General features: G+C 49.8%; 2 protein-coding genes across 5 annotated transcripts; one reads left to right on the top strand and one right to left on the bottom strand.

Annotated features, from left to right (window-relative positions):
* Positions 1 to 239: 239 nt before the first annotated feature.
* Positions 240 to 6,080, top strand: LOC123138075 (DNA-directed RNA polymerases IV and V subunit 4). Of its 4 annotated transcripts, none has more exons than XM_044557983.1 (10): positions 240 to 434; positions 3,310 to 3,387; positions 4,312 to 4,413; positions 4,545 to 4,646; positions 4,894 to 5,005; positions 5,122 to 5,199; positions 5,316 to 5,349; positions 5,435 to 5,503; positions 5,593 to 5,682; positions 5,785 to 6,080. In XM_044557983.1, exons 1-9 carry the CDS (start codon positions 389 to 391, stop codon positions 5,665 to 5,667), a joined length of 696 nt encoding a protein of 231 aa, XP_044413918.1. In that variant the 5' UTR covers positions 240 to 388; the 3' UTR covers positions 5,668 to 5,682; positions 5,785 to 6,080. The 4 variants fall into 4 exon arrangements, with proteins under 4 accessions (XP_044413918.1, XP_044413916.1, XP_044413915.1 ...); XM_044557981.1 differs by having other exon boundaries at positions 4,539 to 4,646; XM_044557980.1 differs by lacking the exon at positions 240 to 434 and adding an exon at positions 2,387 to 3,123.
* An 834-nt stretch (positions 6,081 to 6,914) lies between these two features.
* Positions 6,915 to 8,543, bottom strand: LOC123138074 (probable glycosyltransferase 7). The gene has a single exon (XM_044557978.1). It carries the CDS (start codon positions 8,540 to 8,542, stop codon positions 7,142 to 7,144), a length of 1,401 nt encoding a protein of 466 aa, XP_044413913.1. The 5' UTR covers position 8,543; the 3' UTR covers positions 6,915 to 7,141.
* Between the last annotated feature and the right edge of the window lie 7,856 nt (positions 8,544 to 16,399).

Raw genomic sequence — 16,399 nt, 5'->3', positions numbered from 1 at the left:
TCATCATGTATCCGAGCATGGTTGCATTTTTTTCTTAGACAATTGTATTTTTTTTAGGGCAGACAATTGTATTTTGTTGAAATTGGCCCTCGTCGACTGCAGAACATTGACTCATGGGCCCATAGTCCACCCGAGCCCAGAGCCCGACTGCGGAGCCTCTCTCTCTCACTCCCCAGCCCAACTTTGCCTAAAAAAAAAGAAAAACTCCCCAGCCCAACTTTATAAATCCGTCAATACATCCGGGCAGAGGCAGGCCGCACTCTCACTCTCCGTCTCCTCACCAGCGACAGCGAGCAGTGAGCAGCGGGGCGCGTGCGGCGTCGGTGCGGAGAGCGACGCGGCCGACTCCGGCAGGCGCCTCCTGATCACCACCGCCTTCTCCTCCGCAATGGCGAACAGGGGAGGGAAAGGGTCCTACCCTCCGTCCAAGTCAGGTGATCCCCGTTCAGCCCCCTTCCGTTTTATCCCCCCCTTTCCCCGTATTTTTTTTTGCGTCGACGTCGTCTCAACCCTTGACGAACGCGACATTCACCGGATAAAACCCGGTGGGTGTCGGGATCTTCGCGTCTATCGAGTAGGAAACGATGCGAATGGCCAGGGATTAGGGTTTACAGAGCGCCGAGGGTTTTGTTGTCACGGTACTGGTGCCCTGGCGGGTGGGCATCGAAAGGACATGAATTTTGGCTATTGGAGATGGTTTAGATCCAATTTGATGGGTGCGAGGGCTTATGATTTGGTTGTTTATTAGGTGGTTTTGGTCGGATTTTGTTATGGGTGTGATATATCCACGACAAAACAGAGCTGTTTGTTCAGGGCCTCTTTCGACTGTAGGACTTTTGAGAAGGGTTCCAGTCCTTAAGAAACTTTTTCCTGACAATGCCCTTTGGATCCTAGAATTGGATTGGATTATCTGTTTATGTGCGCTTGTAGAAATACATCTGGCTAATATTTGTTACCAAATTAATCTTAACAACTTTCCTACTGGTTGTGTCACACTCATATGTGGTGTGGGTGGGTTATTATAATTTGGTGTCTCAAGGAAAGCTGGAAAAGTAGATAATTGAGTTGATTGTGACACAGCTTGCTCAAAATGGTGATGCATTAAACGTTGCTGGGCATTGTGGAATCACTAGCAGCCTAATAGGTTTTGGGTCTGTTTGCCTGTGAATAAGGTAACACTAAATGGATCATTTGTGTTTATGCACAAGTGCATGGCTAAATTTAGCGATTCCTAAGGGTTTTAGTCTAACGAATGGTCCTTCCCTTCAACAAGAGAGCGAATATCCGTGGATATGTCTTGCATGCGTTCCTTGGAAGATTTTTTGTTGATTTTGGTGCAGTTAAGCACATAAGCTTGGTCTGTATATTTAAATTCCATGCTTGAGCATCTTGATGCGTTCTCTTTTTTTTTCCTGCTCTGCAGAGGAAGGTCTGCTGTTAATGTAGGGCATGTTTGGTTGGTAACTAATTGCCTTAGCTTAGGTGCTCAAATTCTTAGCCTAGGTGCTCAAATTCTTAGCCTCACTTTGGATTGCCACACTTTTTGTGTGTATGACATGTGGACTTATTTTGAACAAAAAGAATCTTGCCTTAGGTGTGGCTAGAACCAAACACCCACCTAACTTGGTCAAACTCGCCTAACTTGATATGTGGCAAAGTGTGGCTGGGAACCAAGCAGCCCCTTAGTTAATCCAACCTTCACTATTTTGGTGAAGGAAAATCCTTGGATCAAATGTAGAACTAAACTAGAAACTGAGGTATATGCCTATTCTGAAATATCACGTGTGTGGTATGCTCGTGGTTCTGTGATAGTTAGCGTTTTTTCGTACCTGTGTTAGAACGGCTTACGACATGCCGTAAATTCTCTCTCAAGAATATACTACTTTGGAGAACATGATGATTTATCCCTTGCTTATTTGAAGTAATAGGTTATCTATTTCGCAGCATCTTAGTAACACACACTACAACCTTGTTCTCTTGTTGAAATGCGTGGAATGGAGTGATGTACATCTATCAAGTCTGCATATTGTACTGGGTGTTTTTGGAATTAATTTAAAATAGCAATATTTAGCAGCATTATCACCAAAGAACTAGCCATGGGCATGGGTGCGTGGAAGTTTGCTATCCACGTGGCAGAACCATGACTTGGTTTCGAGATCTTATGGGTTTCAACTCTAGCCTACCGCGACTTGTTTGGAACTGAGAGGCTTAAGTCAAAATAAAGTGAAATTGCGGGGCACAATTGAAGTGAAATTGCGCGGCGCAAATAAAGTAAAATTGCGGGGCACAACAGCAACAAGACAACCACCGCCTATATATTGAGTTATTGACCTCCATTTCCGGTTCATCCCACCTCCAACTTTCCTCCTCTTCCCCTCTTCTCCAGATCTACTCCGCCGCCGCTTCCCATGGCGCCTCCAGCCAGAAACCTTAACCCTAATCCGAACACTAACAACCCCGATCCTCCCTTCGACCTGGGTATTCTCTTCGGTTCGCCTCCTACCGCTGCGCCTACCGCTGCGCCCATGTTCCCTGCCGCCGCCGGCCCGCCGCCTCCGTTCAGCCCTTACTCCCACCCCTCGGTCATCTCTCCCTTTCACGGCGGCCCCTACCTCCACCACCCCTCGGTCATCTCTCCCTTTCACGGCGGCCCCTACCTCCACTACACGCAGGATTTTCATCCCCCTATGCCCCACCCAGCCATCTCCTTCCCCATGCACTGGCCAGCCATCTCCTTCCCCATTCCAGATCTAAATGCAAACCCTAGCGCCGCCTTGCCTGGCAGCTACCTTCACTACCCGCAGGATCCCCGATACTTCATACCCTGCTCAGTCAACTCCTACAGGCGAGACCGGAACCTGAGTGTTAACCTCAGAGCCGCCTTGGGCCGCCTGCAGGATCGCCAATCTCCCATGGCCAGCTCAGGCAACTCCATCCACACACTGAACCCAAACACAAACCTGAACCTGAGGGCCAACCCCAGCGCCCCCTCGCACAGCCGCTACCTTCAGAACGCGCAGGATATTCGACATTCCATGCCCCGCCCAGTAATATCCTCTGCCATGCCAAACCGGAGCGACAACCCCCGCACCGTCGCAGGTGCCGAACCTAAACAGAATAAAGGTATTTATGTCTGACAGGGAAGTTTTTTAATCTAAGACTTTTATGGTATGTTTTTTTGTTGTTCTGTTGTGTGATGATTGATGATTTTACAGCTGCATCAAAATGAATGCTGTGTTTTTTGAGAAGTTGAGCTTTCGAAGGGAAGTTTAGAGTTTGACAGATTCCTTACCTGTTTTATTCTTGCAGGAGCACCGAACGGAAGGCAGAACAATTCTAATGATGTTATTCACCTTTCTGATTCTGATTCTGATTCTGATTCTGATGGTAATAATATTGCCCAATCTCGTCATTAAACATTTTCCAGGCAACAGTTTATTTATTGGACTAAATCCTTTTTTATTTTCAACTCACATTATCCTTCTTATGATATGTTTTATGTCTGGCTACTTGGTCTGGGCATGCCAAGTCACATGTGTTCACTGCTGTTCTACTTAAATCTAGTTTTACTACACTTATCACAGCTCTGCTCCATGAGAAAATCCTTTGGTATTTGCTTTTGTTATAAGAATTAAAGAGTATCACTTGTGTCTGCTAGCACGTTACGAGCTATCTGTCTGATATGATCATTGTGTTTTATTTATGACTGTCAAGAAAATTCCATTTGTACGGTTGTACCCTGCTACCCTAGGGCTTAGGGCATCTTTAGCAAGAAGGTAGTAAACTTTTCTGTTTGAAAACTTGAAATGATACTTTTTGTTCCAGTATAGATTAAAGAATCATTTAACTAGAAGTCCCACAACCTTCTACGCTCCCCAAATACTTATCTTGGCAGCCTTCATAGGATTGATCAAATACTACAGAAAAAAATGTCGGAAGAGAATTATATACCATGTTTGTGGTTCCCCTTTGGTTTTATTTGCAGATGATTCGTTGACTATTTGCTCATAGTTGATGTTATTTACCATCACATTGAGTGTGAAAGGACACTTCATATCGTTTGTAGTTGAAGGCAAGACACTGTTGTTTTGTTTCACCAATTTATGGCTGTGCATAACAAATGGTAATCATTGAGCTGCTTACATTGTAACTATTGCAGTATTTGATAGGGCAGGATATCTGATCACAGTACATAAATAAGCACTAAAATTTACCGGATAGTTGAATGAAACCGAATAAGTCAATGTGAATACTGTATTGATATATAGTTGAAAATATACAAGAACCTCATATATCACTGCCTGTATTTAGATTTTTTTGAAGAAGAGGCTCCTCCCACACACTCCAAGTCAAATGGGAAAGCTTCATCTGATAGCCTAAAAACTGGTGGAAAGGCTTCATCCTTTTCTAATGGTATGGATGCATCGTTTTGTACTTTTGCTATACATTCATCCATTCAAGAGTTGCCAATAAAACTGAAAGTTCTAGTTACACAATAGATTGTCTTTCTGTGTCTTTCATGTATTATGTTCTCATAGGAGAAGGTAGCAAAGGAGGGAAGGCATTTAGTGCTGGGAAAGGCGGGAAGGGCTCCGCATCAAATGCAAAGCCTGCAATGTCTGATGCAGAACTAAAGCTTCAGCTTGGTCAGTTCCTTCCATTGAAATATCCTCTATTTTTCTTGAAGTTTATTTCATAGTAACCTTAATAGTAGTTAAAGTTTGGTAGTTTATGGAATTTCAGTAGGCTCTTTACTTGAGAAGTTCCGTATAATGAGATTGTTAGTTTTACATCATTTGAAACGGGCACACATCTTATATTATGATTTTCAAATGTCCCTTCTGTCTAAACGTAAAATAGGCAAGCTGATTCCCGCATAACAATTGGTTGCAGATATGCCTCCAAATTCTATATTGTTATCGAACTGTGAAGCAGCAGAAATGTTGCAGAAAATTCAAGGACATATGGCTATCTTATCAGAGGATCCGACTATAAAAATTCCCGAGTAAGGAATATCTCTTGTTTTAATTCTGTTATGTTCTGCTAATAATTGTTTATGTGGCGTTCCAGTCTGTTAGCTTGTGTGACTCCATGTTTAATCTTTTCTTCTTGCACCGGCAGGTCGTTTGACAAGGCCTTTCAGTATGCAAAAGAAGGAAATCACTTCACCTCTGCGAAGTTGGTGAAAGAAATCCTGGAGTATCCTTCGTTTTGGTTAAGAACTAGTAATATTAGAGATCGCATTGTGGTCATGCAGTTAAATTGTTTCGCCAAGCAACCACTTTGTAGTTTATTTCCTTGACTCGTAGCTGCAGACCTCTTAAAGACTATGGTGTTAATGATGGCGAGGTTCGTAAGCCTTCTTTTCCTCTCACCTTCTTGTATCTCATTTCCCTCATCTCAAACATAAAACGGTTTGTTGTACCTGTAACAGATATGCATGATAGCGAACATTGGGCCTGAGACCATCGAAGAGGTTTATGCACTGATACCGTCTCTCAAGGTCGGTGTCTTTTGCTGACATTTGGGATATATGCCATTTCATATTTTACCAGGAACTCAGTCCTGCAAAATCCAAATTTCTTTGCACAGGCTACTAGGTCGATCAATGAAGGCAAGATCGTGGAGGCTCTTGCTGCCCTCACTAATATAAAAGCCTCCAAGTGAACCTCAGCTACACAGGTAATCCTGGGGCGAATCTTTGAACCACACCTCTTCCTGATCGCTCGCCTTTCTTTATGATCTAAATTTCTGAATGGGTCTTAATCTTAACCATATATGCAGCTGATCGGGCAATGAAGGATCCGTAACAGGGGTCTCTGTGGTGTATGGTTGTTCACTGAAATCGAGCTCTTTCTTTCGGGGGCCGAAATCAAGTTGTGTGTATGTAAACCTTGCTGTGCACCTGTGTGCCAGCTCTAGGTCTGGCTGGTTGAACTTTGACTTTTGGAAACTAGCTTGTGTCTAGCTGCCGGTTTAGCTAGTTGTTTAAGTGATGTACTCTGAATTGCCAAGTTGTGCCCGATGGTCTGGCTCGCCTGAATGATGAATATTGTTGTTGTGGCCTGTGTGTTTCTGCATTTCTGCTTGCCTGTTTACTATTCTGTGAGTCGTATCCCTTCTGGGTGCAGTTTTTCACTTCTAGTTTGGGTTTTCTGTTGACGGCAGCTCTGGTACGGCAGAATGAATTTGTAGGTTCAGCGGTTTTAACTAGAACGATTAGCAATCCAACATAAAACCCATTTTATTTGAATTTGTAGTTTCAGCAGTTTTAAGGCTCCTTTGATTCAAAGGAATCTAACGGATTGAGGATTTAGATCCTTTGGAATGTTTCATACATTGTTATTCCTGTAGTTTTGTAAATCATGTGTTTATTCTATTCCTGTGTTTCGAGAATCCTATACATCAAAGCAATCCTTAGCTAAGCACTTTGTTCTTAGGAATCCAACATAAAGCCTATTTTATTTACTACATTGGTTTTATTTTTCACCCTTCACCTGCTTTTTTTGGGTGCCTTCAGATATATTTGCTGCTTGCAGAGACTGATAGGTGATCAAAGTTTGCCTGGGCGCGCATAGGGCCATTTGAACCGCTAAGCAAATTCCCCCTTGGAAGACATCCCTGTTTTCCTAGTTCTCCATTGAGTCCTTTCTCTGACCTGTTTGTTCCAGTTTCAATTGGCTTTGAATCACCTGTCGGCTGCCACTGAAGTACGTCTGGACATGCTTCAGCCAATTGCATTGAAAATGGGTCGGAACTAGATTTAGCTTCACTGGCAATGCTGATTCAAATAGTTGTTTGTTTCAGTTTTTGATATTTTTTCTGTGAGAATCTGCTGTCTAAAACAATCAAATATCCCTGGTTCTTTTCTTTCTTCTGGAAGGAAACTGCTTTGCTAGTACTAGCACTGCATAAACCCTCGAACGGCCTGGTGTATGCTGTGCAACTTTTTTTTGACAGTTACTGAGTAACTTTTTATTGGTACAAGAAAATGGATAACGCCAGACATCAAATGTACTGAACCCCACGGCTGAAGTACATGACTTTCGCTGCTAAACCCACCAGCGACAGCGAGCAGCCACGCACAGCAGCACAAAGACAAAAACTCCACCGACTCGCCGCCGCCCCGCCTGTTTGGTTGTCAGCGCCTCCCGGCCGCCGCGGGATAATCGAACGGCAGCGGCCGCACGTCGTCGCTGAGCGGGCCGGCGTGCCGGAACCCGTAGTCCCTCAGCACCTGGTCGTCGGCGAAGTTGAGCGCGCGCCGCATGCCGTCGTCGCAGCTGTCCCCGGAGTAGTCCCGGTTCCAGTCGCCGCTGCAGGGCTGGCACCCCGTGAAGTGCGTCACGAACGGCCGCCTCCACCCGCGCACGCCGCTCTCCGCGAGCCCCGCGCCCGCCAGCGCCGCCTCCCTCGCCGCCGCGTACGCCGCGTGGTCCCAGCTCGCCGCGTGCCGCCTCCGCAGCAGCGCCGCCGGCGCCCGCCGCTCCATGGTCTCGTACCGCGCCGCGATGTCGCCCAGCCGCCCCACGATCTCCACCCAGTAGCCCTGGAAGTAGTAGTCGTTCTCCAGGAACACCTTGTCCCGCCACGGGCTGCCCTTGTGCTGCAGCATGTACACCAGCGCCGACTGGTCGTCCGACTCGTTGAACACCTTGTCCTTGAACGTGGACGTGAGCACGGCGCCCCACCGGCGGTAGTCCGGCGAGTCGGGCCCCATGGCGGCCCAGGCGTCCATGAAATCGAGCGACCACTGGCAGTTGCGCACGAGGAACACGCCGGCGTTGAGGCCCGTCCACGACGGGCTCGCCTCGTCGTACACGAGGCTCGGCCAGCCGTTGACGACGAAGTTGTGGCCCCGGTACCGGCGCAGCGGGAGGCGGAAGTCCATGTCGGTGAGCACGGCGTCCGAGTCCACCCACCAGACCCACTCGGCCTCCGGGTGCGCCACCATGGCGGCCCGGATCAGCGGGATCTTTGCCCAGTACCGGTCCATGGACGGGCGGAGCAGCGCCGTGTTGTACAGCAGCTGCACGCCGTTGAGGCGGCAGTAGTCCGCCTTGTTCTTGAGGAGCCGCGTCAGCACGTGGTCGCCCGTGGGGGAGCGGCACGGCGTCGGCTGCGAGCCGGACACCATCAGGACGCGCCCCTCGCCGGCGCCGGCCAGCTCCGGGTGCGCGCGGAGCCACTGGGCGCGCTTCTCGTCCCACCCGGTGATGGGACGGTCCACGGTGTACGTCACCTCCGGGTCGTCGTAGAACGTGCGCCGATCACCAGCAGCAGCGGAGGACGACGACCGTCGTCCCAGCAGGACGGCGGGCGGAGCGAAGGGCGAGGCCAGGGTGAGCAGCAGCAGGGCGCCCAGCGCGGCTCCGGCGGAGAAGAGGAGCGCGTCACCGAGCAGGGAGCGCGCCATGCCGGTGCCAGTGCCAGTGATGCGAACCAGAGCAGCCCGGTGGCGTTGGCCGTCTCGGGGCGCTGTACTTCTAGCGCACCGCAGGCGCCGCGATGCCATGCATGGCGCGTCCTGGCTGGCTGGCATCGTGAGGCGAGCGGAGAGGGGGCCTATAAAGCCGTGCCCCGAGTCGTTTAGCCGGTGGCACGTACAGCGTGCCTGCGGTGCGGGATTGGGCGGCGTGCGTCCAAACTCGATCAACTCCAAACGATGGATGCATAACAAACCCAGACTAACAGCCAAAAGGTGACGGCCGGCACCCGGCGGTGACCTGGCTGGCTCCACGGCCGAGCACAACAAGATCGCTTGATTTGTTGCCTCTCCCCTTAACCAATGTGCGTCGATGGAAAGATACTTTCGTGTCCTCGATCTACTTTTGCAACCTTTTTTGTACGTGAACCGTAGTTCTGAATTCCGAACTGAAGGAGAGATGGAGAGGGAAAGAGTGGCATGCATGGTAAATCGTGTGTGGCAGCAAGCAAGCAAGCAACTGAGCGAGCGCACGCGGCTCCGGACAGCGGAGTGGCTGGCTTGCCAAGTGTTGTGCTGCATGCGCCGTCGCCAGTGCACGACGAGATTCCGGCTTTCTGCAGCCACTGTGACTGCCTGCCGAGCAGCCTGTGGCCATGGACTGCATCTGCGTGCTCAGACAGAATACTGAGAGCAGAATTTTGCGGGTTTTTTTTCTTTGAGAATCGCAGATGTTTGCGTGTGCAGAGCATCTTGAATCATCCATGCTCATGCATGCCGTATGGAAAGCCCAAAAGCCCGGAACTTGAGCGTCGACGATCCGCTAGTCTACTACACCCCCAGTGATTCCGACCGCACGAACCTGTGAACAAGATCAACTAAGAGCATCTTTAATCAGATTGGGCTAATTTGACCCCTCATAGCAGACGTGTCCGAGCAGTGCGCGCGAACATGCCCACGGAAAAGCGGTGGGCGCCAACATGGCCACCAAAATCTCATTTTGTCCGCACGTGCAACCGCACGTCTCAAATTGTCTGGGCACATATATGTGATTGGCGGAGTTGGTTCACAACACACTAAAATGAGGAAAGAAAGAAAGAAAGAAAGAAAAAAAGTGGCCCAGAATGAGCCGCATTCTACGTGGCCGGGTCTAGGCCTAGACAGCGGTGGTGGGCCAAGGTGCCTCGGAGGCCATGCCTATCAAGTTTGCTGTCTGTTATTTGGCAGATTTTAACAAGGCCCCTCTTACTTCCTCTTTTCACATTGGTTTAGTTTAGCTTAATTCCTCCTGAACTTGTTAAGTGCCGTTAGTTTGCACGTAATATATTGAACTTGGTTAAATTTCATTCGAATTTCATGTTTTAACTGTTCGAACTGAGGGGCATTTTGAGATATTGCGTTGAATGCCCGGCACCAGACAAAATGTCCGTTCCGGATGTGTCCGCGGACACTTGGGGGCGTCCGTTTGATGCATGGCGTTGGAGATGCCCCAAAATCGCTGAAAATTCTATTTCATCAAATTTCTCTATCTTCTCAAAATTTGTACTAGGTCATACAAGGTTGGCATATATTCTTACGAGACAAGTTTATATGAATAAGTTCCATCATAAATTTGCAGTTCTCAAGTTTAAGGGCAAAAGTGAACACCACCATGCAAGTGTAGGGGCCCTTGATAAGTTTCATCTATAGTATGTAGCTATGCAACCCCGTGTAAGAATTGTGGGAAGTGTAAAACCCTTTGCTCGGCCATAATTATATTTATAGAAATACTGTCGTGGCTTACAAGAAAATGTTGATAGATAGATGGTTTACAGAAGGTTGGTGGATGAGATAGACAAAAGAAGAGATAGAAAGAGATTACGAAATTTAAACACCTTTCTTATATCTATACAACCATTTTAACACTCTAGAGGTTCTCGAGCCCTATGTTACCGATGAGTTGATGCGGTGATGTTTGATAATTGTAGACACGGGGATCACATGAACGAGGCACGATATAGTGCTATTTAATTATATTTATGTTGCATTTTGCTGGTTATTGTTCACATAAGATCTGTTTGCTCAATAGCTCGACACAGCAAAGGAGTTTCTGCTTACCAATCATGTTAGGATGTAGTCAGTTATCCACATGTAACTTTTTAAGTTCTTAACTTGCTACTGCTGGTCTTCCTTTCTTTTGTCCAAAATATAGTGGGACTAGGTTGTCAACAATGGCCCATCTGAGTAATGCTTCTCGGGAAACATTTATAATTGGCGGACCGGCCGAAGCTTCGGCCGGTCACGCCCCTCGCTCGCCTCGACTCGCACTTCTGCACATGGGGCCACACACCAAACGAAGCACTCATCCACTCGTTTCTTCCTCGCTCCTTTGTCTTGTCCACAACAAAACTCAGCCCGTGCCGCATCCACTCTCCTGTTTCTCCGATCCCCGCTGGCGAGCGTGCCAGAACCCACACACTCCTGGCTCCATTCCGGCTAGCCGACCGCGGCCATGGCTCCGTTTCTCCACTCCCCACAGCAAACCGCCATGGATCCCTAGAGAATTTTGGAGGTCTTTTCATGGTGCTTTTTCTCTCCTTCCTACAGACCTGGAAGCTACAACGGCGCCACCCAACATCGGTGCTGCAACCAGCACCAGCCGGAGCTGGAGACAACAACAAACAGATGTTGCAACCCGTACCTGAGAAAGCTACCACCAGTGAGAAGAAAAGCTTGAGCCGAGATACACAAAGCTGGGGCAGGTACCCATGAAAGCTGCAACCGACGCCTGAGAAGCTACAACCATTGTGGGAAAAGCTACAACGGGTGAAACAAAAAGCTTCAACCACCTGCAGGCGCCGACGTGCTGCACGGGGATGCTTCAACCATCTACGGAAAAGCTGTTAACGGCACTCGACGAAGCTACAAGCAACGACGAAAATTGCTGCATGCGTCATTCTTTCTTGCATGGACAAGAGAGAAGCAGGTGTTACAACCGGTGCACATCGGAGCTACAACCGTCAACCCAAAATGCTACGACCGATGGCATTTTTTGCTGGAACTAGAGAAAGAATAGGCTTCGATGGACGTGCGTCATAGCTGCAACCATACTAAAAAATGCTACGTCCGGCAACCAAAAAAGCTACATTCGATTTTGAAAAAAGCTTCAACTGGATACGGGGTAGCTGGAGGTCGGCCACCGCACAGCTAAAAAAATGTTGCAACCGGCGTCGAGAATAGCTACAACTCGCTTCTAAAAAAGCTTCAAACTGAAAACAGCTAGATAACAATGGCGTCCGGCGACGACGGTGCTGCCTGGCGGTGCTGCGATGGGCGCATGGCGAGCTACGACAGCAGGCCGGTGGTGACGCTGGAACCCTCATCCGGTGCTGCTGCAATCAGGCGGTGTGACACACGTCGAGATGCAAGGCGGAGGTGCATCCGGCGAGCTACGGCGGCCTCGGCGATCTGTGACATCGACCGGCTCCCGTGAGCTGCGATGTCGAGCAGGCCCGGCGAGGTGTGACGGGGCGGTTGAGCAGGCCCAGCGAGCTGCGACGGGGCGGCCAAGGGCGCGCACGAGGAGGCTGACCTGCATATTTCTTTTTTTACCTCACGCAAGGAAGAAGAAGGTAAGGGGGAATCGTTTTCTTCAGCGGGATCCAGCGGCCCAGGCGATCGGATCCAACGGCTGCTGTGCGACCGGCCCAACAGTTGGGCCGGTGCGCCGGCGTAGATCGTTGCCCATGCTTCTCCAGATATGCTAAATGAGGTAAGCCACAATAACGATTCAGGAAATACTCCCTCCCAGGTCGCCCCGCACGGTGACTCCGGAGGCCCTCCGTAACCTTAGCCTAGTCCCCCCAAAGGTCATCTCCCCTGGCCGCTGCCGTCGCTACCGGCGCCGGTGGTGGCGGCGGCGCCCGTCTGGCCAAAGGCAGAGGGCAGAGGAGGCATGCAGTTGCGGTGCACTTGTGCAGAGATGCACGGTGACGGACGCACGCGGAGGTGGCCGGTGGAGTTAGAAGACGAGATGCGGCGGCGCTCGCGATGGCGAATTGGACGTGGCCGTCCTTCGGCGGCATGTTTTGGAGCCATGGCGTGCGGCGGCGGATCTGGGCCTGATCTGGGCTGATGGCTACGCGCGCATCGAACTGAGGTGTCGCATTGGGCTCTGCTACTCCAGGCGGTAGCGGCGCTTAGGACGCCACGGGCATGCCTGTTTGGGTTCGATCTGGACCTAACGAATGATGCTTCCCGGATCGGGTTTGCCGTGCGCCCCATCTATGCCGGAAGTCCAGCGGGCCAGCGGCGTTCGTCTTCTCCTCTGCTACCGGCCGACGACGTGGGGTCTGCGGGCTCAGCTTGAATAAAGATGGTTTGGTCCTACTGTTTTTCAAGCACCACGTCGTCGACCTGCTTCATACATGCCTCCTCGATCTGAGATACCGACGAGTTCCAGTCTTTCTCTCGGTGATTCCACCGTTTGGCACATGGTGTCATTGGATATTCAGATTGGAATTGATCCGGCCGTGTGTTCCCTTATATTCGACCAGTGAGGCTTCATGAGGGAGTGACGTGAAGCTTCACTTGCTTGACGACACCATGGGACATGTCTAGTAGATTTCCATGGTATTGACAGGGGTGGAGAAGGTCATGGTGACTGCGATCGGAGGTTTGTCATGGTGGAGAGGTGTTTTGGTGGCAATGAAGAATGACGGCACATATTTTTCTTGTGTGTCGGATGTTGATCACTTGCAGCAACAACCTTGGAAAGAGGGGGTGACAGCATAGGTGGACTGCATTTTTGGTGGTGCTTCTTGAGTACCAAGTCACAAATTTCAGGGTGAAAACCCAAGGTCTGGCCTTTACTGGTTGTGCCTGGAAATGGCCTTGTTGAAGGTATTGTTTTGTGAATTCAAACTTTTTTCAGGTTGAAAACTCAAGATCTTTAATCGGGCGGCGACAAAGCTTGTGCTTTGTTTCCATCTTGGAGGCGTCGTTTTTGGAGAATCTCTTGTGCGGTCCGGGTGTGTTCGGTGGTGGAGGTGGTTAGAGTATTGCTGTTGCGAATGATTCATCATCGCGATGGGTCTTTGTTTCTATTTCTCTCTTTTTTATTTTTTTCTTGGCTGTGTGCATCCTTGTTGTCTTTGGACATCTTATTGGTGCAGAGGCCGGGTGTAATTGATATCTTCGCGATATTAATATATTTTCTTTATCGAAAAAAAAGATATGATAAATGAGTTCCTATTACTACTACTCCAACACGTCAACATGAATTTTACAGCTCTTACATGAGCATTAGTAGACGTTGCCTGGTAACAAAGCAAAATCATATATGTGCATCAACATTAACAATAAGATATAAAAAAACTAAACCTGGTCTAGGATGAAAAGGGAGATACAACATGCAGTGCATCATGTTGGATTTAACTCCTTAGGATTAAGGTTAAACATGATCTTAACCTTGACATTAGAACACCAAAAATACATCTGCAAAGATTATGTACTAGCCATAGTCATGGTGATTCCATTAGGGGTTGCCCATGGCTGCATGACACCGAGCCTTCGGGCAGTGCAAAGTTCCTCAAAAGGAGGTAGGAGTAGGGCAACATAGTGGTGCTGCAGGATGTGCCGTCGACACTGCCTTCACGGCGGTCAAGACGTTCTTCGGATGTCATTAGCGCCACTTTAGGATTGGTAGTTACGAACTTACGATTAGAGGTGTAAGCCGTGTGCTGTTATATCGTTCTGACAACCCCGAATCCTCTTTATATTTTTCTGATGCTTAGAAGCAAGACCGAAACCAAGTTGTTGGTTCGGTGCCTCGGATCAGGCACTTACGTGGGAGTTGTTAACTCCCTTTTTCTCTCTCAGTTTGTTATAACAGGAGATTACTCCCAACTCATGATGTTGTTTTTAACTTTGTCTTAATTAAAACATTGTGTACTTTGTTCCCGTTTATACGAAATTTATTAACATCTATCTATGATTTCATCATCATTGAATACATTTTCACATCACATATGTTTGCTATCGCAAATATATTTGTTTCCTATAAATTTGATCAAACTTTGCAAAGTTTGGCTTAGGACAAACCTAATATATAGAGTAAATAAAAACGCAGAGGGTATAATCCTAACGACGAACCATATGTGTTTCAGGCTCTATAATTAACAGAGAAAATATGGTTCGTGCATGTGATAGAAGACTCTGATGGGTCGTACTACGCCTCTTGAGACGGGGATGAGGACACAATGTCTTCGAATGGCCTACCTGTGGAGACGACACTTTCCTCATACAACTCGGGTGGCGTGCTCCTGTGGGGGAGAAAGCCAAGGCTCTCGGCATTGCCGGTCGCAGGGTTGTACGCATACAGTTTGTAAGCGCTCTTGGATCTTTCCTCTTTTGACAACTTGCAGTACACCCTGAACAGGATGCGGCGGTCATCGTCGATGAAGGCGAGTGGGCTGGGGCTGCTCCGGCCTATCGAGAACTGCGTGACCTCCAGCGGCCACGCCGCATTCAGGTCTATGCGGCAGTGTAGATCCCACACACCGGCCTCGTGGTCGCGCAACAACCATATGCTATGTTGTTGTACAGGTTCGGTAGCGGTGCCGAAGAGGCACAAGCGTCCCCCGAGCTCCGCCAGCCCGTAAAGCTGGTCTATACCATGGCAGGACGGCGGCGGCGGCAAGGCCTTGAAAGCCTCATCGGAGAGCGAGAAAGAGGTTATCCTCGGGTTCTGTCGCCCGAGCCACTTCCAATATAGGTGGCCTTGCGCAGAGACGCACATATTGTCCAATTTCACCATGCCCAGTGCGGAGCTGCTCGCCGGTGGTCGCCAGGCGCCCCTGGAGTTGATTTCGTAGACCTCACAAAGCGTGCGGAAATCGGTGCCGTCAAAGCCCCTGTGGTTGGAGTAGGAGATACGTACCACCTTGTGATTCTTGCTGCGCGCGTCGTAGCCGATCCCCAGGCTCTCATCTGTCTTCCTGTTATGCGGCCGCACCCTGGGAAGCGCGGCCATCTCGCCCGTGGACGGGTTGCAGACGTAGTGGATCCCCGTCGCGGTGTTCTCCATGATGACGAGCCCGTGACACCGCGAGCTGCATCTGGTGCGCATGCCATCCGGGAAGACGGCTACGGCTGATGCGGCGAGGGAGCGGCCAGCAAGTGACCATGATCGTACCTCCATGTTGCCCGCCTTCGCGTCGTGGAGGAAGAAAAGCTTGAGACCGCCGCGGCCGCTGGCGAGACGGCGATGGCGGTCGACGAAGGCGTCATGGGAGAGCGCCGCGGCCCAGGTGCGCGAGAGGCAGCGGCACCGGCCCACTGTTTTCGGTGGCAGCCTCACAAAGATTTCCTCCATGATCTCATCGGGAAGTATGGCGCACACGCGATGACATAGAGTTTGTTGTGCCTTGCATGGTGGCGCGGCCATGGCGGCTTGTTGGAGCTGCAGATGGCACGGCGCCGCCAGAACGAGATGTCGTGATCTTCTTCTTTTTTTTTTTTGGAAAAAACGGAGGTTGAGAGATGTGATCTAGCCAGGAAAGATACGAGATACACGTACGTGGCTTGGACTTATGGTATGGGCGTTTGGAGACGGACGAGGATCACGCGGAGTTAATTTCAAGCCGGACTAGGATCGTCGCAGGTAGGGGGGGGGGGGGGGGGGGGGGGGGGGGCGAAAAACTAGGAGCCCCCGCGGAGGCGACTAGGGTTTTGGTGGAAAAAACGGCGTCCGCCGATCCTCGTCGGCGGGACGCATCTCTCGTTTGGCCCGGTGATGGCGACGTCTACGGATCCAAGTGGCAGCGCAAGGGGGCAGCAGTCGCCTCGCGCGGCAAGGGCAGGGCTGGAGGAGGCTATGGGAAAGTTGGATCTCACGGAGGAAGAAGCCACCCCCCCTGGTGGTGGATGATCTTGACGAAGGAGTCCAGCAAAAGTGGGCAATCGCTGGTAAGATTCTGCATCGGAAGGTTTTGC

Source organism: Triticum aestivum, chromosome 6B (assembly GCF_018294505.1).
Source record: "Triticum aestivum cultivar Chinese Spring chromosome 6B, IWGSC CS RefSeq v2.1, whole genome shotgun sequence".
NCBI lineage: Eukaryota > Viridiplantae > Streptophyta > Magnoliopsida > Poales > Poaceae > Triticum > Triticum aestivum.
The sequence above is the reverse complement of the archived record's forward strand: the minus strand, read 5'-3'. Positions and strand labels throughout refer to the sequence as shown.